Source organism: Oryctolagus cuniculus, chromosome 5 (genome assembly GCF_964237555.1).
Source record: "Oryctolagus cuniculus chromosome 5, mOryCun1.1, whole genome shotgun sequence".
NCBI lineage: Eukaryota > Metazoa > Chordata > Mammalia > Lagomorpha > Leporidae > Oryctolagus > Oryctolagus cuniculus.
In genome coordinates, this window is record NC_091436.1 from 157,400,043 (window position 1) to 157,423,168 (window position 23,126).

Below are 23,126 nucleotides of genomic sequence, written 5' to 3' on the forward strand. Positions count from 1 at the left end.
GCCTACAACAGCCAGAGCTCAGCCAGCTGAAGACAGGAGCCGGGGACTCCATCTGGGTCTCCCAGGTGGGTGGCAGGGTCTCAAGTCCTTGAACCACTGTCTGTTGCCTCCCAGAGGCTTTGGGAGGAAGCTGGACCAGACGAGGGAGACAGCCAGGAACTGAGCCAGGTGCTCCAATCTGGGATGTGGCGTCCTAAGCGGCAGCTTGACCCACTGTGTCACAATACCCACCCCAAACTCATAGTTTTAATTCCCTTTTTGCACAAACTTTTCAAAGTACCCGCAACCTGGAGGTAATGTTATGCAATGGCTTTAATAATTTTGAGCATGACACCAAGCTTATGTACGTTAAGCCAGCAGACGGAATCACTCGTGGCACGTCAGTGCTCGGAGAGTAGCAGCTCTCGGAGCGTTCCTGTTTCTGGGTGAGGACTGCCTGGCCTGTCTCGTGTTTACTGGGTGCCAGAGATTGTTTAAAGTGCTTTTCCTATTCCCACCAATCAAATCCTGACAAGACTAAGAGGCAGATGCCATTATTTCTCATGTTTACGGGTGACAACACAGAGCTTCTGAAGACATGAGACGGACAGCACCTCCTGCTTGCACACATGGGTCTCCGATCCGGGAGAAGTGCCCAGGGGTCATTTGTCATCATGTCTGCACCAGCAAGTTCGCTGTCCCGCTCATACAGCAGACACAAGGAGGCACAAAGCAGCTTGACAGAATGAGGCAACTACAAACATCTGGATGACTTCACACCTTCCCCGCAAACAGGTGCTGCAGGAGGCAGACGTGTGTAGAAGGTGGGTTAGGATTTCAGGATCAGGCAGCTGTGGCTGCAAGGACAGGAACCTGCTGGTCCTACAGCTCAGAGAGAGGACAAGCTGATCATTCCAGGGGGTCTGATACCACTGCTCCCCTCACACCAAAACACAAAGAAGTGATGACCTCACAGCTCCTGCCTGCTCTTCCCCGAAGGTACATCCTATTCATAGCGGTCCTCCACACTATGGATATGACATCACATGGACATGACGTTATATGGATATGACATCAGGGGACAACTTTCAGGGCCACGACTAACTCATTCCACAGTGCGAGAGCCAGAAACTCAACACCTCTGTCCAGTGCCTGTTCCTTGAGAGTCCACTCTCATAGCTTTTGGAAGCCTTTTGGTCACACTCTATTTGAAAGGCAGACAGAGAGAGAGAGAGTTCCCATCTGCTGATGCACTTCCCAGATGTCCACAACTGCTGGGGCTTGGCCAGAAGCCAGGAGCTAGGAACTCCATCCAGGGCTCCCACATAGGTAGCAGGGACCTAATTACTTGAGCCATTGCCTGCTGCCTCCCCAGGGTGCACATTAGTAGGATGACGGAATAGGGAGCAGAGCCAGGTCTTGAACCTGGGCACTCTGATATGAGATGCAGGGATCCCAGGTAGCATCTTAACCATGGCAGCAAACAGTTGCCATTCTCAGAAGCCTTAGCGTGAGCCTAGCACGTGCAGGAGACCTGCTTGGAAGAGTTGAGGATTTTCAATCCCAGGGACCCTCTCTGAGCCCTCAATTGCAGGTTCTGGTTCTACGTCTACGTCAGGGAAGTGTTATTTGCTTTCAGGAGAAAGTAGAGGAGCCAGGAGGCTGGAGTGGACTTCTCCACCCAGAAGGGGGAGGGACGACATTGAGTTCTTCCTGTCTTGTTAAGTGACAGCTTCCTGTACACATTTGCTCACAGTTTCTGTTTTACTCCTTCTATTGTAAAACCTGACTTGGTTTCACCCTTGGGAAAATTGTCCCGGTGGGCCCTAGGACTTCCATCAGAAGAAACAAATTAAACACAGGCAGAGAGAGAGAAACAGAATCATTCCTCTTTTTTTTTTTTTTTTTCCCACTGTCCACTGGGTTTGGTAAAAGAGAAAAGAAATAAAATAAAAGGCTAAGCTCAGGGGAACTGTCTGCCTTCTGGGAATTTGATATGCAGTGTCTGTCTTTTCCCAACATCACGGATAACTGAGAGGTGACTCGGCAGCTCTGAGCGGTAATGAGGCAATGCCTGTTTTCGCATTCTTGGGACAGCTTAATGTCAAGTTATTCGACAAAATTGATCTGGAGGCAGCCGTATGCCAGCTGTCACTCTGGACTTCTGTTTACCTCACTTTCACTCTCAAACTCTGAGTTCTCTGCCCCCTGGACCACCACACTGGTCTGGGATTGAGGGGGGTATGAGACTTCCACCCCATCCCCACTCTGTACCAGGCATCCCCCCAAAGAAGTCTCTGGCCAGGCTTGGGATCCCACATGGCTCCATCCCCCATGCACCATGCAGGTCCCAGTGCAATTCTCAGGTCCACCCCACCATGCGTCTCTTACCCTACATCTCTCTGGCCTTCTCTGCTCTCTCTCTCTCAGGCCAGAATTCCCACCAGTGTCCCACTAGCAGCGCCCACCCCTCTCCAGGGCCTTTGCTGCAGCCATCTCATGATCCAGCTGCACTTGCCCTTCGATGCCTAGATAGAGCAGCTCCCTCCTGGAAGCCCCATGAGCCCTGATGATCACAACCCCACTGAATTCTGCTCCATCCTGTGCTGGTTCTCACCAGCTCTATTTGGGTGAGTCCCTGGATGGTTCCTCCTATGGCTCTCAAAATTATTTTGCCCCACAATAAATGCATCATTTAATTGCATTTCCCATGAACTTCTGAGGCACTCTTGGAGTTTGAAATACACAGTTGTTCGACAGTTTCCACACTGTGCTACAGAGCACACCCCCTGTGCTTGGTACCCCCCCCTCCCCCGCACCCTTCCAGTCTCTGGTAATCACTATTCTTTCTTCTGTTTGTTTTAAGGATTTACTTATTTGAAAGGCAGGGTTAGAGAGAGAGAGAGAGGGAGAAATAGAGAGATCTTCCATCCGCTGGTTCGTTCCCAAATGGCTGCAATGGCTGGGGTTGAGCCAGGCAGAAGCCAGGAGCCTGGAATCCATCCCAGTCTCCCATGTGGGTGGCAGAGACACAAGTCTGTGATTTGCTTTGTCACAGCATTTCCTATCAGATGGGGTCAATCCATTTCATTGCCCACGACTTCCTGCTGAGTTTCGCTTGCAGTGGTAGATGGGAGGTGTTGAGTACACCCAGGTGGGTGCGGCTAGTTCCTCATCCATTTCACCTCCAGCAGGAGCGGAGCCTGGGGCCTAGTAGGCACTCAGTGAAGGTCTGTTTTCCTTCTCTTCCTGCCTCAGGGCAGTTGGGGAAGGTGAACCTTGATGACCACTTTCCCCTACAGTGAGGTCCTGCTAAGCCAAGTGCGGCATGTGGGCCAGCAGGTGCTGCTCTGCCTGGGACCTGGGCAGAAAAGCAGGTTCCCAGCCCAGACTGCCCGAGAAGATCTAGGATTCTCTGTGCACCATCAGGTGTGAGAAGCACTCCGCTGGGAGGCCTCCTTTCTCAGGGGCTGCTCCCAGCACAGGCAGAATGACTAAGGCCCTGGGGCCTCACTGGAGGAGGAGACATGGCCAGTGCTGCCTTCCCAGGGCTGGGAAGGGGCGCCAGGGGTGAGATCCCCCTGGCTCAGAAGCCAGGAGAGCTTGGGTTTAATCCCATTTCCAAGGCTCAGAGTTAGCTTCCCTGAGCCTCAGTTTTCTCATCTACAGAAAGGGGACATACCCACCATACAGGTCAGCTGGGAGATGCAAATGGGTAGGTGTCTATGCAGCCTCTGTGTGAGGTGCAGAGGGGAAGAGGAGATTGACATCCAGCCCGAAGCCTGGCTTGGCTTGGAGGCTGGGTCTGCTAGAGGAAGAGGCATCCTCCGCAAGGCAGCTTTTCCTAATTGTACCAAGTCCTCGTACAGCTTAGCAGAGGACCCAAGCATAAACACACCCACAGCAGCCGTGGTGTGTCAGGTGCACTGCCTGCCTCTCTCTCCCACAGGGTGCTTGAGGGTCAGATGGGATCACGCGACCAGGCTTTGTAGGCTGCAGACCACCTGAGTCATGTGCTGGGTCACTCCCAGGACTCCTGCCCGGCCCCTGAAAACCCTGCTGCCCAGAGGCTTTCCAGCCTGGGGCGGGACGGTGGGAGCCAAAAAAAAAAGTGATGGAGAGAGTGTTTGGGATGCAGCGATGCAAGCCTAAGTGAGGGCGCGGAAGAGCCAGTGACGACGGGAAAGGGAGCCGGGCAGCAGGGCCCAGAGGCTCAGGAGGGCCAGCCTTGCAGCTCCCTGCTGCTGACCACACACTGAGCGGCCGTGCAGGCTCCGGTGCAGTTCTGATGCCCACCCTGTGCTGCATCAGTCTCCAAAGCTGCAGAACTGGGACCCTGAAATCCGCGCCTCCTTGCTGTTAATGAGCTGGGGAAGATCCCCAGCTGTCCAGGGACTCAGTCTCCTTTTCTCTAAAAATTCAGGGCTAAAGTACTCCTCCTCTATCCTGCAAGCACGTCGCTGAGTCCAACGCTTTGCATCTGTCCGAGGCTTGACACTGATCAGCAGTTGGGGAATACGGTCCGCCTCTTGCATTTATAGCAGTGACGCTGGCTGGCCCTGTGGGGCAAACACCCAGCTCTGTGCCTGCCGCCTTCTTCCTGCAGCCTTACACGTCGAGATGCAATGCATTCATAAATCTGTCTCTGTGGATGGAGTGGAAGAAGCCAAAATGACTAGCTCCAAAGAACAAGGAAAACAAACCCCAACGGTGTCACGGAGCCATAAAACCCAAGAGGGCTGTATTTCGAAACATGACACAGCTCCGGCTCGGGACTCCATGAAAACGCAAGATGACTTCTCGAGCACATTCTCCTGCCATCGGGCTGTGGCTCCTGCACAGATGAGCGTGGGCCAAATGGATACAGGCTGAGCCGCCCCAGTCTGAAAAGCTCCAGTATCCAAAACTTTTGAGGGCTGAGATGATGCCGCCAATGGAAAATTCTATACCAAGAACCTCTGACTCACGGGCAAGAGTGTTGGAAATGCTATACAACATTACCTCCGGGCTGCTGTGTAGAGTGGACATGAAATATCCATGAACTTCACATTTAGACTTGGGTCCCGTCTCCAGGATACCACATCATGTCTATGCAGATATTCTAATATTTGAAACACCTGTGTCCCAAGCCTTTCAGGAAAGAGATTTCCAGGGTGACACTTCCAGCCTCTCCTCTCACCACCCTAAGTGAACCTCTTATTTAACATTGTTCTGGGAGCTCATGTATAGCTGCTGGTGTCCCAGCATGATGGTAGCACTTGGTTCCTAACGAACAAAGGTGGTGGAGAGATGTGTCAGTCATTTGCCACCTGGTGTTAATGGGTTAGGATCTCTGCTCTCCTTCCACAAATACAGGTATTGCACCCAGAGATAGGAAGGCCCATTAGAAGTGTGCTTAAAACTGAAATAAGGCCGGCACCGTGGCTCAATAGGCTAATCCTCTGCCTAGCGGCGCCGGCACACCAGGTTCTAGTCCCAGTCGGGTGCCGGATTCTGTCCCGGTTGCCCCTCTTCCAGTCCAGCTCTCTGCTGTGGCCCGGGAAGGCAGTGGAGGATGGCCCAAGTGCTTGGGCCCTGCACCCCATGGGAGACCAGGATAAGTACCTGGCTCCTGCCTTCGGATCAGCGCGGTGCGCCGGCCACAGTGTACTGGCCGTGGCGGCCATTGGAGGGTGAACCAACGGCAAAGGAAGACCTTTCTCTCTCTCTCTCTCACTGTCCACTCTGCCTGTCAAAAAAAAAAAAAAAAAACTGAAATAATCAGAGTCCAGCACCACCACACTGCTGGCTCCGAGTCCCCCTTCGCTGCCCAGAGGGGGCTCCTGGGGCTGCCTCCACCCCTCAGGCACACAAGACCGCCCGAGGGAGGAAGAGGTATGCTGGCATTTTGCCTTGGTCGCTGGCCAAAGGTGCTGACTGACCCCTCGTGGAGAGAGAGATGGAGAGGAAGAAAACCAGAGTCACAAGGTGGCATGTGTTAAAAAGCCACTGACCTGGCTTTCTCTCCCTTGTGCAAACTTGCAAAGACCCTGGCAACGTGAGGAACGTGAGGGTACTTGAAGAATTTCTTGGGAAACAGAATTAAAAGATAAGTTCATTTGGGCACTCACACAAACCAGAAACCCATGCATATGAGGGGTATTCAAAACACTCATGCAAAATGTATTATAAAAAATTAGGCATAGATTTCTTCCTTTTTTTGTTTTTGGCACCAAAATAAACTTTGCTTCTAATTCTATGAGTTGCTTGGCTTCTAATTCTATGAGGCATGCTGTGCTGATCTGTAGCGGCCATTTGGGGGATGAACTAACGGAAGACCTTTCTCTCTCTCTCCCTCTCACTGTCTAAAACTCTACCTGTCAAATAAAAAAAAAGAGTTAATGGGGCAATGTTAAGAGCAAGAGTTAAGGGGGCAATGACTCAAACCCATAAGCTCATGAGGGCCAGGAGAATGAACCTCCATTTGCTCACAGGACACCAGACCCAGGGTATGAACACACGGGTGAAGTCTGAAAGAAGTGCAGTTAGATCATGGAAGAGAAAGTACTACAAAAAGCAGACATAGAACTGTGGAGAGGTCGGATGTCCACTGGGAATGTGTAAATAAGTGCAGACTAGATCCTTAAGTATTTAAAGGAAAAACCAGGACCCTAAACCTTGCATCTGTCAGATGTTTATGTCTACTGGAGGCCACGCTCATGGTTCCTGCCTTTACAGTGATGATGGTGGCTGGGCTGGCCTGTTGCAGTCGGCGTCTCTAAGAACGTATCTGAAATTTCTGCTGTGCTCCTGGTCATCAGAGGGTGGCTGTGGTGGACTCATTTTCCATCTGGGTTATCCTGTGCTTCCTACACATACTACATACGGGACAGTCAGGCTTGCTGATGGTGGAACTCAGGGCTGAAGAAGATTTTGCTCGGCTTCCCTACAGAAGCGAGTGTGCCACTGGGAACCCGCAGGCAAACCGTCACCGGATTCATCCTCAGATGCTTTCAGCAACAGGAGGGGCAGACTCAATCCCTGCCCTCATGCAACTCAGCCCAGCACAGGTGAAAAATGTCGAAGAGGAAGAAGCAAGAGCAGCAGTCAGGCGTCCTTTGCTAATTTCAGGTCAGTGCTGCACTTCCCTCAGTTACAGATCCACATCCGGGAATAAATCCGCCCAGCAGTGCCACTGTTCACCTTGTCCACAAGAATGTCAGGAGATGTGTGTGTCTAAAACCAAGCAACTGAGGCTGAGAATCAACAAAAGATATTCCCTTCTTCCAACAAAGCTGAATCCCCTCATCACAGCGTGCAAGGCTCCCCAGGGCTTCTGGTCAACCCACTTTGGCCTCGGTCTTGATTCCCGCCCTAGGAGAACCCTGCTTTTCTGCCATGTTGGATTGTTTGTTATTTCTTAAACACATCTGGCCTTGTCCTCATGACTGCATTGTCTGTTTCTCACTTAAGAACACTCTCTTTCTCCAATGCCTATGTGCCACAACTATATGCTTATTCCTCTTTTTTTTTTTTTAAGATCTATTTTATTTACTTGATAGGAAGAAATACAGAAAGAGAGGGGGAGAGAGAGATCCATCTTCCATCCACTGGTTCATTCCCCACAGACTGCAATGGCCAGGGCTGGGCCAGGATGAAGCCAGGAGCCTGGAACTCCATCTGGGCCTTCCACATGCATGACAAGGGCCCAAGCACTTGGGCCATCTTCTGCTGCTTTCCCTGGGAGAATCAGCAGGGAGCTGGACTGGAAGCAGAGGAGCTGAGAGTTGAACCGGCGTCCACAGGGGATGCTGGCCTCGCAGGTGGTAGCTTAACTCACCGCAGCTGAACACCAGACCCTCATCTTTAACTCTATCTTAAACATATACTTCCTTATGAGATATTTTTGATTCCAATAAAAGGACTAGCTCTCTTGTTATCTGAATTTCCTCAGAGTCATGTTTCCACTTGTTCATAGTAAATATTTTCTGCAGCTTGTAACTGCTCGCAGAGTCTACTGTTGACAGCATAACAATTTTTGTATATTATATGCAGGCTGGCAACACACCTCACACCCAGTGGGCACTCAAAACTCAAGTTCCAGGTGAAGAAACCTCCAACTTGACATTGCTGCAACAGACAGGCGGTTTGTTCCTATCTTTGCCTTGATTGTAGAAGCCAGAACAGAGAGAATCACGGAGAAAATGTTTTTGCCGGCAGGTGTTTGGCCTAGTAGGTAAGTGGCCAGTTAGGACTCCTGTGTCCCACACTGGGCTGCCCGAGGTAGACTGCTGACCCTGGCTCTGACTCCAGCTTCCTGCTAATGGGAACCCTGGGAGGTGATGGTGGCTGCTCAAGTGACTGGGTTCCCACCACCATGTGGAAGACTTAGGACTGAGTTTCTGGCTCCTGGCTGCAGCCAAGCCCAGCCCTAGCCCTTGGCTGGCATTTGGGGAATAAACCATAGATGAGCGTGTGCTCTCTCTCTCTCTTTCCCCCAACTCTCTGCCTCTCAAACCAATCAATTTGAAAAATGTTTTAACCAACAGATAGGCCTTATATATTCTATGGAAAGAATTTCGGCATTTCAAGAAAAGAAAACCAGGGCTATAAAAACTCGGAGAAATGAGCAGAAAAAGTAAATTCAGGCAACGCCTCCGTCCCATCTGTGTTGTTTGTATTTTTTATTTTCTGTATGTTGCGAGTCTTTCTGGCTGGCAAGAGGTCAGCCAGAACTAGCCAACTCTCAGAGCTGGCAGCACGGGCTCAGCACGGAGCAGAACTCCGATGTGCAAACCAGTCAATCCAGAGCACACCTCCTCCCTCTGGGAGGTGACATTCCTCTGCCTGGGTCACCCAGGGCCAGGCGCCGGCATCCTGAGGCCACCCTTATAGTTAGAGCCTGCTGAAGGGACCCAAAGCTGCTGCTCCTGACCTATCTGCTGTACTCTGCTTTGCCTTTCTGTAGAAACCCCCCAAAAGGCTTTGGCCCCTGCTCTCCCCTCGCCCCTGGTTTCTGCCTCCTGACCACTCTGAGCTGTCCCCGCGTGTCCTGTGTGGTGGATCCTGTGACGGTAATAAGCCTTGGTGCTCCTGGCCTCTCCGGTGTCTCCACTGCAGCCGGCAGCTGACTGCCCATCCCCCAAAATGACAGAGTGTCAATCACCAGGGGAGCGCACCTGACTGCTCCAGGATTTCACAGCTCACGTCTCTGGTTAAAGACACAGAGAAAAACCCAAGTTCACAGCATTCTCATCTTTGTTCCCTTGCGCTGTCAAAGTAGACTACAGGGACAGAGGCAGAGCGGTCAGGAGGTTCTGTAGGTAGGTGAGGAGGGCAAGGAAGAGGGTAGGGGGTGGGGTGGGGAAAGAGAATCAGACGGCAGCGGAGCCACATAACGAAACCACGTATCAGAGTGTGACGGGCTGCACAGAACCAGAGACGGCCATAAAACGCAGTGCCGGCCTTGGTTTGATGAGCACTAGAGAGAGGATTCTTGGCAGACACATAAACGCTAGGGCTGCAAACACCACCGGGCATGGATGTTATTGGTCAGATCAAACCACGTTGTAAATACGTTGGTAACATTGGACCTGGCACTCAGCCAAGTTCTGGGACAACAGTTGTTGTGGGGGATGGGTTCCAAGACCCTCTTTGAATACGAAAATCCACAGATGCCTAAGTCCCTCACATAAAATGCCGCAGTATTTGTATATAACATATGCATATCCTCCAGTACTTTAAATCACCTCTAGATTACTTTTGGTACCTACTATGATATAAGGGCTGTGCAAATAGTGTTTACAGTAAATTGCTTTTTCAATTGGGACTTTTATTGTTACAGTGTTATTCTTGGTTGTTTTTTTTTTTTTTTTTTTTCCGGATAGTTTTTTGGAAGCCTTTGATCTGCAGGTGGTTGAAGCTGCAGATGAAGAACTCGAGCACAGAGGGCTGACTGTATACAGACAGCCACTGTCATAAGCTTCCTGGTGTTTCAGGGGCTCGCGCTATGCAATCAAGCCCTGGGTAGGGTCCTGTCTTCAGAAGGAATTGTGTTTCAGGATCAGCAAGAGTTTCTTCTCTTTGCTGAGCCGTCAGGCTCTGACTGTAGTCAGATACTTCCTCTGCTCTTGGTCCTTGCATACTGTCTCCCTTCCATCTATTTTTTGAAATCTAACCTGAGGCCAGTGCCGTGGCTCACTTGGCTAATCCTCTGCCTGCGGCGCTGGCACACCAGGTTCTAGTCCCAGTTGGGGTACCGGATTCTGTCCCAGTTGCTCCTCTTCCAGTCCAGCTCTCTGCTGTGGCCTGGGAGTGCAGTGGAGGATGGCCCAAGTGCTTGGGCCCTGCACCCGCATGGGAGACCAGGAAGAAGCACCTGGCTCCTGGCTTCGGATCAGCGCAGTGCGCCAGCCGTAGTGGCCATCTGAGGGGTGAACCAATGGAAAAAGGAAGACCTTTCTTTCTGCCTTTTTCTCTAACTCTGCCTGTCAAAAAAAAAAAAAAAAATCCAACCTGAATGAAGTAGGTCCTCCTCTTTCTAAACAAGTGGCTTGAGGAGGTGACTTGTTTTAGGAAGATTTTGATAACATCTGTCCTTGAGTTATGCTATGGACTGAATTGTGTCTCCCCCCCCCCCCAGAAATGCATATGTTGAAGACCCACCTCCCAGTGGATTTGGGGGGAGGAAGTAATTGACGTTAAACAGGGTCACAAGGATGGGACCCTAATCTGATAGAATCAGTCTTTAGAAGAGACCCCAGAGCTGTGCCTCTCCCTGCCTGTGAGCACACAGTGAGAAGGCTGCTGTCTGTCCACCAGGAAGAGAGCCCTCCCACAAGTTCAACACTGCAAGACCTTGGCCTTGGGCTTTCCAGCCTCCAGAACTGTGAGCAGGTAAATTTCTATTATACAAGCTACCTGGTCTGTGTTATTTTATTTTTGATACCCAAGCAGACTAATATCTATAAAAATAATCAAGTTGATGAATTAAAAAAATTGTTTTTGGAATAGGCACCTTGGTAGATGGAGATGGTCTGGATTACTGGCTGTAAATGAGGATTCTGGCATCAAAATGTGTTCATATTCTCCTCTGTCACTTACTAGCTAAGTAACCATGGCCAAGCAATTTAACTTCTCCGGAGTCATGTTCATCCCCTGAATAAAGGAGGTAAGAATGACATGGTATCTGCCTCACGGGAATACATGGTACTTGGTCAATGCCTCAGGAAGCGTTGGCTACCATTGTGATCAGCCAAGTGTGAACGGCAGACTGTGAAGTGCACCTGCCACTTCAGCTGACTGTCCTCCACTCAGCTGGTAGACACGGTGCCTGTTTCAGGCTCCCTGTGCAGAAGGCATGGGCTACTCACGCCGTGTGACACATTTGTTTTCCAGAACCAGGATACCTGAAGGGCTAACTGATGAAGACTTAGAAAGTTAGGAGACAGGCTTTTTGGGTAATCCATCATTCCCAAATGGATGCATTTTGAGAACTGTTCACCTCAGATCACATTGATAACACAGCCTGCTCTGTTGGACACCACACTTCCAGAAAGGCAGGAACCCAGTGCTGGACAACTCCTGACCCCGTGCGAGATGCCACGGTGCAGGGACGATGATGTTGGGGAAGAGGATGACATCACAGGGAGAGCCTCTCTGGCTGAAGACCAGAGAAAATTCGTAAGACAAAATAATCTCCACGTTAATTAGGATTTTCCTGATAACATGGAAGCGAATGCCAGAGTAGAGACTTTTCTGTGTGTTTTTCCCTGACCGTGCACACAGAAGGCTTGTATTTCTCCAGCCCTTCGCCAGACCATTTCCTCCTGTCACTCCCTATTAATCATGCTTAGTGTCTTTCCACTGTTCTATTTCCTTCCAAACATGTCGAGGGAGCTGCAGAAGACACTGAGAACATACTTCCAACTCCAAAGTCTCCAATTACAGTTCTGCAACCCATGGTTTATTAATGCCTTCTGACATGGCCCAGATGTCTCCAGAGCAATTAGCAGCAGACCAGGGTTAATGCTGCTGCCTCGTGGTGGTGAAGATGAATTATACTTGATGACTCACTTATGAAAATTAAGCAGCTTAAGCTGAATTTAAGCTCCATAGGATAGCATAATCCTCATTGTCCATAGGCATCGCTACTTATCTTGTCTTATCATATTTAAGACTACCAGATAACATATGGTAAAGGTATACCTTTTGTGACTTTCTGCATCTGAGCCAAGCTATATGGAGGGGCAGTTTACAGGTTAACATAGTCCACTCCCTTGAGAAAGGCCCAGGGAAGCCAGAGTGATTGGGTAATTTAGGCACCTTCAGTATTTCATATATAGAGTCCTGGGGATACCAGGCCATCCAGGCTCCAGGGTTTATGGTTGAACTCAAATATGCTTCATTAATGAGATCACTAGATGAATCAGAGGATGGTGATACTTAGGAAATCCTGGTGGGGCCGGCACTGTGGCGCAGCGGGTTAATGCTCTGGCCTGAAGCACCGGCATCCCATATGGGCACCGATTTGAGACCCGGCTGCTCTACTTCGGATCCAGCTCTCTGCTATGGCCTGGGAAAGCAGTAGAAGATGGCCCAAGTCCTTGGGGCCCTGCACCCACATGAGAGACCCGGAAGAAGCTCCTGGCTCCTGGCTTCATATCAACACAGCTCCAGCCGTTGCAGCCAATTGGGGAATGAACCAGCAGATGGGAGACCCCCCTCTCTCTCTCTCTGCCTCTCCTCTCTCTGTGTAACTCTGACTTTCAAATAAATAAATAAATGTTAAAAAAGAAAAAAGAAATCGTGGCTTTCCAGCCAGCATTGTGGCACAGTGATCTAAGCTGCCATTGCGATGCCAGCGTCCACCCCAGAGGGCTGGAGTCCTGGTTGCTCTGTTCTGATCCAGCTTCCAGCTAATGTGTCTGGGAAAGCAGCAGAGAATGGCTCAAGTGCCTAGGTCCCCACCACCCACGTGGGAGATCCGAGTGAAGTTCTTGGCTCTTGGCTTCAGTCCGACTGAGACGTGGGTGGCTGTTGCCAACTATCTGGGAGTGAACCAGCAGACCTCTTTCTGTGTCACTCAGCTTTTAGAAATAAATAAATAAATCTTTAAGAAAAGGAAACCTTGGGTTCTCTTATAGGTCTTCAATCCTTCTTCTACTCACACAGTGACCGAGGAAAATGTGTTCAAGGCCAGTTGTCAACATTCCACTCTCCTGCTCAACAGTTCCCCAGGGAATACAATCGAAAGCTCTGGGTTCACCTAGGGAATGCTGCCTCTCCGTGCACCAAAAAATGAAGCCTCCACCTCTGCTTGACCAACTCTTCCGCCACCCCGAACACTGCCACCTCTGTCCGGGGTCTTCTTTCCGTGAATGCCCTTCCTTCATGCTTCCAAAGTCAGCTCAAATGCTAAGAGTTTAGCCTTGAACTTTGCACATCCATGGCCCACCTCAGAGTAGCTGGGTTCCACACCAGCTGGCTCCTGACTGCACACCCTGGGAGGCAGCAGTGATGGCTCGGGTACCTGGATTCCTGCCATGCACACGGGAGACCTGCTGGGTTCCCAGCTCCTGGCTTTGGCCCAGCCTTGTGCCGGCCATTGTGGGCATTTGGGGAGTGAGCTGGCACTTGGGAGCTTTCTTCATCTCTCTGCCTCTAAATCAATAAAGAAAGAAAAATTTTTTAAAAAAGGCAGCTCAAGCTTCAGCCTTTTTTTTTTTTTTTTTTTGACAGGCAGAGTGGACAGTGAGAGAGAGAGACAGAGAGAAAGGTCTTCCTTTGCCGTTGGTTCACCCTCCAATGGCCGCTGCGGCCGGCGCGCTGCGGCCGGCGCACCGGGCTGATCCGAAGGCAGGAGCCAGGTACTTCTCCTGGTCTCCCATGGGGTGCAGGGCCAAGCACTTGGGCCATCCTCCACTGCACTCCCTGGCCACAGCAGAGAGCTGGCCTGGAAGAGGGGCAACCGGGACAGAATCCGGCGCCCCGACTGGGACTAGAACCCAGTGTGCCAGCACCGCAGGTGAAGGATTAGCCTAGTGAGCCGCAGTGCTGGCTTTTCTTTTTTTTTTTTTTTAAACTGTTATTTTTTCTATCAGCATTATTTTTTTTTAAAGAGCTATTTATTTATTTGAAAGGCAAAGTTACAGAGAGGCAGAGGCAGAGACAGACAGAGAGAAAGAGAGATACAGAAAGTGAAAGAGAGGTCTTCCATCTGCTGGTTCACTCCCCAGATAGCAGCAATGGCCAGAGCTGGGCTGATCCAAAGCTGGGAGCCAGGAGCTTCTTCCAGGTTTCCCATGCTGGTGCATGGGTCCAAGGACTTGGGTCATCTTCTTTTGCTTTCCCAGGCTACAGCAGAGAGCTGGATCGGAAGTGGAGCAGTTGGGGCTTGAATCGGTGCCCATATGGGATGCTGGCACTGCAGGCGGCGGTCTTTACCTGCTATGCCACAGTGCCGAGCCCTCAGCCTTCTTTAATAACCACTTTACTAGGTTTTATTACAGTATGCATTATTCTAACAGGAGTTATTTTAGCACTCTCCTAATGAATGAATTTAAACAGTTTGTGGAACATGGGAATTAAAAGGTGCAAAAAACTTTTCAAACTCATGCATAGTTTTTTTATAATATACATTTTATATGAACTTCTTGACTACCCTCCTTGCATAATGCAATACATACATTTAACTGTATATACAGTCATTAAGCTGTCATATATTTGAACCCACTCTGATACTTCCGACAGAATTCTGTTGACAATAGGTATGTTGATTACTATTTACTACACACAGGAATATATTTTTCACAGTATTTCATCTTTCCTATGGGAGATTTGGCAACAAGGACTTCTAAGATACGGAGCCTTTGACACAGCAATTCTAATTCTAGAAATAAATGAGGAAAAACCCAGAGATACTTCTAAAGATACATGCAGGTTGCCGTGGATGTCTGCTGTGTTTTACAACAGAGAAGAAGGAAAAACCCAAAGGGGTCAACCAAGTAAATCCTGATCTATGCAAGCAGCTAAAAAATAACATTACAGGATGTTTACAGACATGAGAGGCACTTCACAACACATTGCTAAGTGCATAAAGCAGGCGATGAAACAACAGGTCGGGCAATATTTGATTACTCTTAGGTGAATAGTGGACATCTCTTAGAAGGGGAGTAGGAGGTGTTTTCTGTGATTTAAATTTCTAGGCACTGAATTAACATGTTACTGATGTGGTTCCTTTAGAATTTAGACTGAAATTTGTTCTTTTGGGGCAGGTGTTGTGCTGCAGTAGGTTAAATTGCCTCCTTTGATGCCGGCATCGCATATGAACGCTGGTTTGAACCCTGGTTGCTCTATTTCTGATCCAGCTCCCTGCTGATATGCCTGGGAAAGCAGTAACAAATGGCCCAAGTGCTTGGGCCCCTGATATTTCTCTGGGTGGGAGACCAGGATAGAGTTCAAAACAAAATTTGCTTTTTCAAACCATCTTATTCAGATGAGCATATGTGAGGATACCTCAAAAAATCTGTGGAGACACAGAATTAAGAGATAAGCTTGTTTGGGTACCAAAAGAAACCCATGCACAGTTTTTCTATAATATGTACTTGCAAGACCTTTTTGAAGAAGCTTTCCTTGTATGCAGGGACTTCAAAAGTTTTTGCACCCAAATAAATTTATCTTCTCATTTGAGTTTTCCAAGAACTTTCTGAAGTACGCTGACATATTAGTTGTTTGTTTGTTTGTTTAGTTATTTATTTATTTACTTTGACAGGCAGAGTGGACAGTGAGAGAGAGATGTGGGGAGCAACTCGGACTAGACTAAGTTACTGGAATTAAGACTTATTCTATGCATCTGCTTTCCCACAATATGGCGCTGGGAGAGGAGAAAACAGCTTCTATGCAGCTGCCTCCAGTTCAACCAATAAACTGTAGGACCTACTCCTGATTGGAGGAGAGCAGCGTACTCGGCGTGTGGGCAGCCGAGTTAGGATTGGCGGAGGAGGACTATAAAGGAGGAGAGAGACGGCATGCACCAGGAACATCTAAGGGGAACATCTAAGGGGAACACCTGTGCAGCCCCCGAGAGAGCCGGCCGGCGGTGTGCCGCTCCCCCGCGGAAGTGGGGAATGTGGCAGGGGGAACCGCCCTTCCACGGAGGTGGAAGGGACGGTAGCCACCCTGGGAAGAACCAGCAGCAAACCCGGGGAGGGCCGAGCAGATGAAAGAACAGCGCAGGGTCCTGTGTCGTTCCCCCACGAAGATGGGGAGCGACAGAGAGAGACAGAGAGAAAGGTCTTCCTTTTGCTGTTGGTTCACCCTTCAATGGCCGGTGCACTGCGGCCGGCGCACCGCGCTGATCCGATGGCAGGAGCCAGGTACTTCTCCTGGTCTCCCATGGGGTGCAGGGCCCAAGCACCTGGGCCATCCTCCACTGCACTCCCAGGCCATAGCAGAGAGCTGGCCTGGAAGAGGGGCAACCAGGATAGAATCCGGCGCCCCAACCGGGACTAGAACCCGGTGTGCCGGCGCCGCAAGGTGGAGGATTAGCCTAGTGAGCCACGGCGCCGGCCCATATTAGTAGTTTGACAGCAGCCAGAGCCCAAGCTAGAATCCACTACAACTCAGCACCGTGGGAAAAACACCCTGCAGTTATGGAAACAGCACACTCGGAGCTGGGAAACTCAGGGTTTAACTGTGCCTCTACTACAGAATTACTTCTTCCCAGTCCTGAAAAGTCACTTCTTGTCCCTGAACCTCAGTATTTCTACTACAAAACAGGTGAATCTGGGTCCCTAATTCCACCACTATTATATTATACAAAATGCTATGAGAGCTATTAGATATTCTGTATAAAAATACCAAATACATTGTCCATCAGCTGGGAGCCTTACGAAAGTTCCCTCTGCAATCTTTGCATCTCCGATTATCCCTCTACCTGAAATCACAGAGAAGGATCTGATGCCCGGGGCCAGCGTGCAGTGAAATGCAGATCCATTGGATGCCCACTTCATAACCGTGGGTATGCTCATTTAGGAAGACCTTCAGCACGAACACATAGGACGCCATCGCTAAACTATTCTAAAAGTTATTTCCCACACATTCTGCAGATTATTACTGTCTTCCCTTTTTTTCTTCAATTTTTTGAGAGCAAACAATACTGAAATAAATGCATTTTAATAGAACCACCCCTACACTTGAGATCAATAACGTAAAAATTTGAAGCTGTGGCAAATTCATTCTGCAGGAAGAAGGCACAATTTTTTTAAAAAATCTTTGCAAAGCTTTTGATATTGCGCCAAAGTCAGCGAGATGGCCACATCATCATGAATTAGTTACATCAATATAATAAACACATTTACAGATACACAGACTGGAGGCTCTTGGCACGTGGCTAGCAGATGTATGTATATCAAATGCTTCGTGACACAAAAAGCACATCTCTGGGATGGCTGCATGTACCAAGACACACACAGAAACGCCCAGCATCCCACAGACCCGAGGGGCAGATCCCGGCCTCAGATACAAAGATCAAGAGAGGAAGAGCGAGATCATCCCTTGAAGGGAAGGAGGGGCCGCACGCCCCAGAAGCCGGCTGGACTCACCTGTTAAATGGCTGGCCATCCTGGCAGTGGGTTTGGGAGGCAGGGCCGGGGGTTGCTTGAGAAGGGGCAGCTGCTTCACTGGGGTCTCCTCATGGTCTCCAGAGAAAGCAGCAGGTTTTTTGGGGGGCAGTAGCAGGACTGGTTTGGCTGAAGGATCTTGGGACAGGAGGACTCCAGAGTCACTGGCAGAGGGACTCTCTTCAGACACTGAGGGGACAACCACATGAGACACATTGACATTACACAAACGCAGCGGGAGGCAGCCAGGGACAGCGCACAGGGGACGTGGCTGGCGACACAGCAGAGCTGACAGCCTCGCGTGGTCATGCATGCACAGAGAGTTTAAAGGAGGACACCAGAAATCCAATCAAGCAGGCAGGGAGAGAGGGAGAGGGAGAGGAAGGGAGGGAGGGTAGGGGAAGGAGGGAGGGAGAGAGGGAGAGAGAGAGACATGGAGGGAGGGAGGGAAGGAGAGAGATGGAGGGAGGGAGGGAAGGGGAGGGAGGAAGGGAGAGAGACATGGAGGGAGGGAGAGAGAGATGGAGGGAGAGAAAGAGGAGCAAAGAGAGGCAAGGTGGGATGAGGAAAAGGACATTTTCTCAACATCAAAAAGTCATGATTTAAAACTCGCCTTGTACCACACAAATTCCTGGATCTCAAAGGGACCACAGCTGTAAGAGTAGCACAGATCAAGACTGGGGAGTGCTCTCCAAATGCAACCAGAACCTGTGCTTGGGCTGTGTGCCCTTGGCTGGGCAGGAGGAGAGTCTGGCAGCCAACAAGTGGAGAGTGTCAGTTTTCCCCGCAGAGTCTCGTTCCGTCCCTGCTCTCAGGTCTGGGACACCAGGCACTATGGCCAGCCCAGAGCTGACACTCAACAGGCTGCACCCTCAGGCCTTGGGTGGCTGCTGCCCAGGTTCTGGAGCAGTCAGTGTTGAGCAGCTGCCGTCAAGCCGGGGCTCCGGGGCTTTGGCAATACCATCATGCCGCCACCAGCTCTTAGGCACTTGGACACAGCGAACGATGCTTCAAGTCGGTGCTCTTTATCTGCCCCCTTTGCTCTCCACTGCTGGCCAGCAGCATGCTTTTCATGTTTCAACTCTCACCCTCCGCACACCTCCTTGCTGCACACTGGACCCCAGCTCTTCCTTCTCCACCTGGGGAACCCCAATCAGCTCTAGCTGTGAGCTGTCCGAGGTGCTGGCCCACCTCTTTTTAGCTTAGGTGATGAGAGGCTGAAAGCATGACCTCTCCTGGGTGATGGATTGCACTAAAACAGTCAGATCCACTTGATTCCAGTGTCACAAGGAAGGCTGGATTTTCCAGACAGAATCTTCACTTTCCCTGAAACCTCTCTTAGAGCGGGGATGTTCCTTGCTTTGGTATCCTCCCGCCTGCTACCAGCCTACAGAAGGCAGCTCCTGTGGCCCTCTCGCCTCCTCCCTGGTCTGGGTACCGGTGTTCTGGGCAGCATCAAAGCCTGGCAAAGAGTCTTTACGAGCTCCAACTTCTCTCCCATCTCAAGGGCCACGACATACTTATGGAGCAGTGACTCACCAGGTCCCCAAGTGACACATAGGATTCACTCTGCAAACACCATCTGTCTCTTCCTCCCATGCAAGTGCCAGTGTGCATGGGCTTTGCAGGTGGTGGAGAGAAAGGACACAGCCGTTCTACTCATACACCAGATGTTCATTCAAGATGTCCCTTCCCGACTCATTTCCCACAAGAGCTACAGCTCCTCTGCAGCTGTTGGGAGGAACCCACCTTCAGGCTAATTAGGTCCACTCTGCAAACCCTTGGAGATGAATATTGGCCACTCAAGACACCAGTGAACTAAAGAGGGAAGTGATGGTCAAATGCTATTACCTATTGGTAGGATCTAATTCAACCCATACATTGATACAAGTGCCAGGGAAATCATTTAACTGGATCTAGGAAATGGATATAAGAACACAGAGACTAGTATTAAAATGCACATCCAAGGAATCATATAGGTACCAAATAGAAATGTAGGATTCTTTAGTTTTATCTCAACAGAGAGGAGTGTTAGAAAACAAAATAATGGCATTTTGGATCATCATAAAAACAAGCCGAATCTTCTTTATAGAGATTAAGATTATGAAAAGTATTTTAAAATCTAGAAGACATGAAAATGTTCTCAATTTTTTAAAAAAATACTCAATACATATGAAAAAGTATGATGACATCAGCTTCATCCAAATTTCCACACTGTTGGGATCAGGGTGATCAAAATGGAATCCCAAGTCCAGCCAGGGCAAAGGTCCCCAGGGCCGCATTCTAGGGGCCTGCCTTTCAACTCTGCCAAGGGCATACCTGGCCCATCCATGATGTCTGAAGCTTGGAGCACCTCGTATGAGCAGGGATCCCTGGGCATGGGGACTGGCTCCATCTCGGACAGGGCGGGCAGAGACAGCTGGCTGGAGCTCAGGGACTGTCCGTTTTCCAGGGAGTCGTCTTCATTTGATATGGAGAGCTCCCCATCTGTGAGAGAGAGAGGAGTGGGGAGAGTTAGACAGTATCACATCCGCCTTCTGGGAGAGGCTGGCACGCACAGCCTGCTAGTGGAGTCAAGGTGCATTTGAACAACTCTGATCAAGGTCAGGACCTAAAGCCAACATCTGTTCTTCTGCACTGAAGACATTTATTTTTATCTTTCGAGAGATTCGCCTAATCATCAGGGCGACACTTCGTAGGATTTGTAGCCACTGGCCTGTGTTCTTGCCACCTTCCTAACCATTCTCTATCACATACTCTACGTACTTTTCTAAAAAAAAAGTAAAAGTGAATGAAGATGAATTTTTCCTTGTCACTTTTAAAACCTTGGAAAGACTCAGCAAGTGTCAGACATTGGGCAGCCAGGATTGGGAATTCCAAGGTCCTGGAGTCAAATCCAGCCTGCCCTGTTTGTAGCCACCCTTGTCCTGTTTCTCTAGGTGGACAAACCTGTGGCAGGGCTCCCATTTCCGCCGCTGCAGTCCACAGATGCTGGGTTAGTGCCCCATCCTCCTAGGGCCAGCCACCCACAATGCCCTGTGGGTGCACACACTTTGATCTTGTTTGAAACTCAACAACGCCAGGCCAGGCCGATTAACACCGCAGTGGAGGATCAAAGCCGCCTGTAGGGTGGCCGTTTGTCAAATCCAAATCCTCCTCCTGTGATTTCATCCCAGCCCAGGGGAGTCTTAGATAACTCGACATTAAAGTCAAATTAATTTTTAAAGAGGACTTAAAGCTCTTCCAGTGAGATGAATAAACACCCACATGAAAGGCTAAGTGACGGCGACTCAGAAATACAAAACCCAGCAAAGCAATTACCTGATGAAAACAGGAAGAAAGATGGCTTACTTGTGGAAAGCTGTGAGGTGACGCTGAGGTTAATCTTGGCTAAATAGCTCCTTCCCTTTTGCTAGGCTCCTCCCAGAGCGCTGGTTTGTTGGTTTTATACCTCTGTGATGCAATGGAAGCATAAGATGCCTCTACTGCTCTGGATTCCCACCCACAACAAAACATCTGTTCAACAGCGCGACCTACAAACCAGCAGACGAAGCTCCTGGCTCCTGGCTTCCAACTGGCCCAAGCTTGGCTGTTGTGGCCATTTCAGGAGTGAACCAGGGGATGGGGGGTCTCTCTCTTGCTCTCTCTGGCTCTGCCTTTCTTTTTTAAAATATTTATTTATTTGAAAGTCACAATTACACAGAGAGGGACACACACACACACACACACACACACAGAGAGAGAGAGAGAGAGAGAGAGAGAGAGAGAGAGATCGTCCTCCCACTGGTTCACTCCCCAAATGGCTGCAATGGCCAGGGCTGGGCCAGGCTGAAATCAGGAACTTAGAACTCCATCCGGGTCTCTCAGGTGGCTGCAGGGGCCCCAGCACCTGGAACACCCTCTGCCCCTCTCCCAGGTGCATTAGCAGAGAGCTGCATCCTAAGTGGACCAGCCAGGACTTGAACTGGCGCCCATATGGAATGCTGGTGCTATAGGTGTCGCCTTACCTCACTTAACACCATAATGTCAGCCCCTCTGCCTTTCAAATGAATACAATAAATATTTAAAAGAAAAAAAAAGGGAGCCGGTGCTGTGGTAAAGTAGCTTAGGCATCTGCTTGGTGTGCTGGCATTCCATACGGGTGCCGGTTTGAGTCCCGGCTGCTCCGCTTCAGATCCAGCTCCCTGCTGATGGCCTGGGAAAGAAGTAGAAGTTGATCCAAGTGCTGGAGCCTCTGTACCCGCATGGAAGACCTGGAGGAAGCTCCTGGCTCCTGGCTCTGCACTGGCTCAGTTCTAGCTGTTGTGGCCATTTGGAGAGTGAAACCAGTGGACGGAAGACCTCTCTCTATGTCTCTCCTTCTCTCTCTCTCTCTCTCTAACTATGCCTCTCAAGTTAATAAAATAAATCTTTTTAAAAAAGAATAGCTAGTCTCCAGTCACAGAAATTAAGGCTAAAAACCCAAAAATCAAAAAAAGAAAACCCTCTGAAGCAGACACCATCAAGCACTGGCGTGTTGAGGACCCGGCTGGTTTTCCCCTCTACAATGCCCCAAATGGAAGCAGAAGCTATTCTAACTGGGGTTAAAAACAGGAAGGCTCCTCATTCATAAGAAGACAAGTGCAGCACGCATTGACACCAGGGCAGTGGAAGTGGCGCTGCTGACCCTTCTGGAGGGCAAAGGCTGCAGAGGGCTTATGCGTTGCCACCCCACAGTGGCCTCCGACCTCTTCCAGGACTTTTACTTAGCATGTTCAAACCAACACAATCAGGAGGTTGTTCTGTTTAAAGTTCCCAGTCGGTGGGCCAGCGATGCAGCTGCTATTCACGTTAACCCCTCTCTAGGAAACCACTTTGTTCATGAGGTCGCAAGAATCGTCAAAGTGCTGGACGAGACAAGCAGAGGTGAGAGTGTCTCAGTGCTATGGCCAAGGGCTGCTGCTTTGGGGCCAGGGCGCAACTGAGTGACAGCCATCTGTTCCAGCCGTTCCCAGGGCCACAGAAGCAGCACTGAGTAACCAGGTGTACTTGCCACTGTGGTTCTTCAGACTATGAATCTGGGGTTCATCAAGGTGGCTGGGCTGGAGCGAGAGGCTTTGCTAGGAACAGAAAAGTGATCCCCTGCACTCCTTTGGGGATATGTCACTCTCAACAAACTGAGCTCCCAGTGGATTAAAAGAACCCCAGTAGAGGAGATCATCTTGGGAATTTCATTGTCCTAACGGCTAAATACGTAGGTCCAAAGGAAGAAAAAAAAAAAGTGTGAGAAGAAGAACTAAGACACCATGAGATTGGCATCCTAACAGTTTCTTCTTTCTGTACCTGTATGTCATGGCTGTAATCCCCCATGTACTAGACTTTGTGGCTTGCATTTTTCTTACAAGCATTGTAATTTGCATACTCATCATCTTAATGATTATACTGGGTGAATATACAACTGTTTTTTTAGCTTCTCCTAATGGCTAGTCACAAATGGATTTCTGATGCTTTATGGTATTTCGAAAAAAAACTGCTGTGAGGGCCATCTTTCATGGTCATCTTTTTCTG

The 23,126-nt window shown here is 49.7% G+C and overlaps 1 protein-coding gene across 15 annotated transcripts in view; it reads right to left on the reverse strand.

The window, feature by feature from the left end:
* The window catches only part of PHACTR1 (phosphatase and actin regulator 1), a 582,572-nt gene that overhangs the window by 75,407 nt on the left and 484,039 nt on the right, over window positions 1-23,126 (reverse strand). For 9 of the 15 annotated variants that reach the window (XM_051855839.2, XM_051855837.2, XM_051855840.2 and 6 more), the window contains 2 exons: window positions 19,899-20,066; window positions 17,562-17,768 (listed from right to left, as the gene is read on the reverse strand). In XM_051855839.2, coding sequence (XP_051711799.1) covers window positions 17,562-17,768; window positions 19,899-20,066 — 375 coding nt within the window. The remainder of the gene's footprint in view (window positions 1-17,561; window positions 17,769-19,898; window positions 20,067-23,126) is intronic. The other 6 variants (XM_051855844.2, XM_070074397.1, XM_070074399.1 and 3 more) reach the window with 1 other exon arrangement.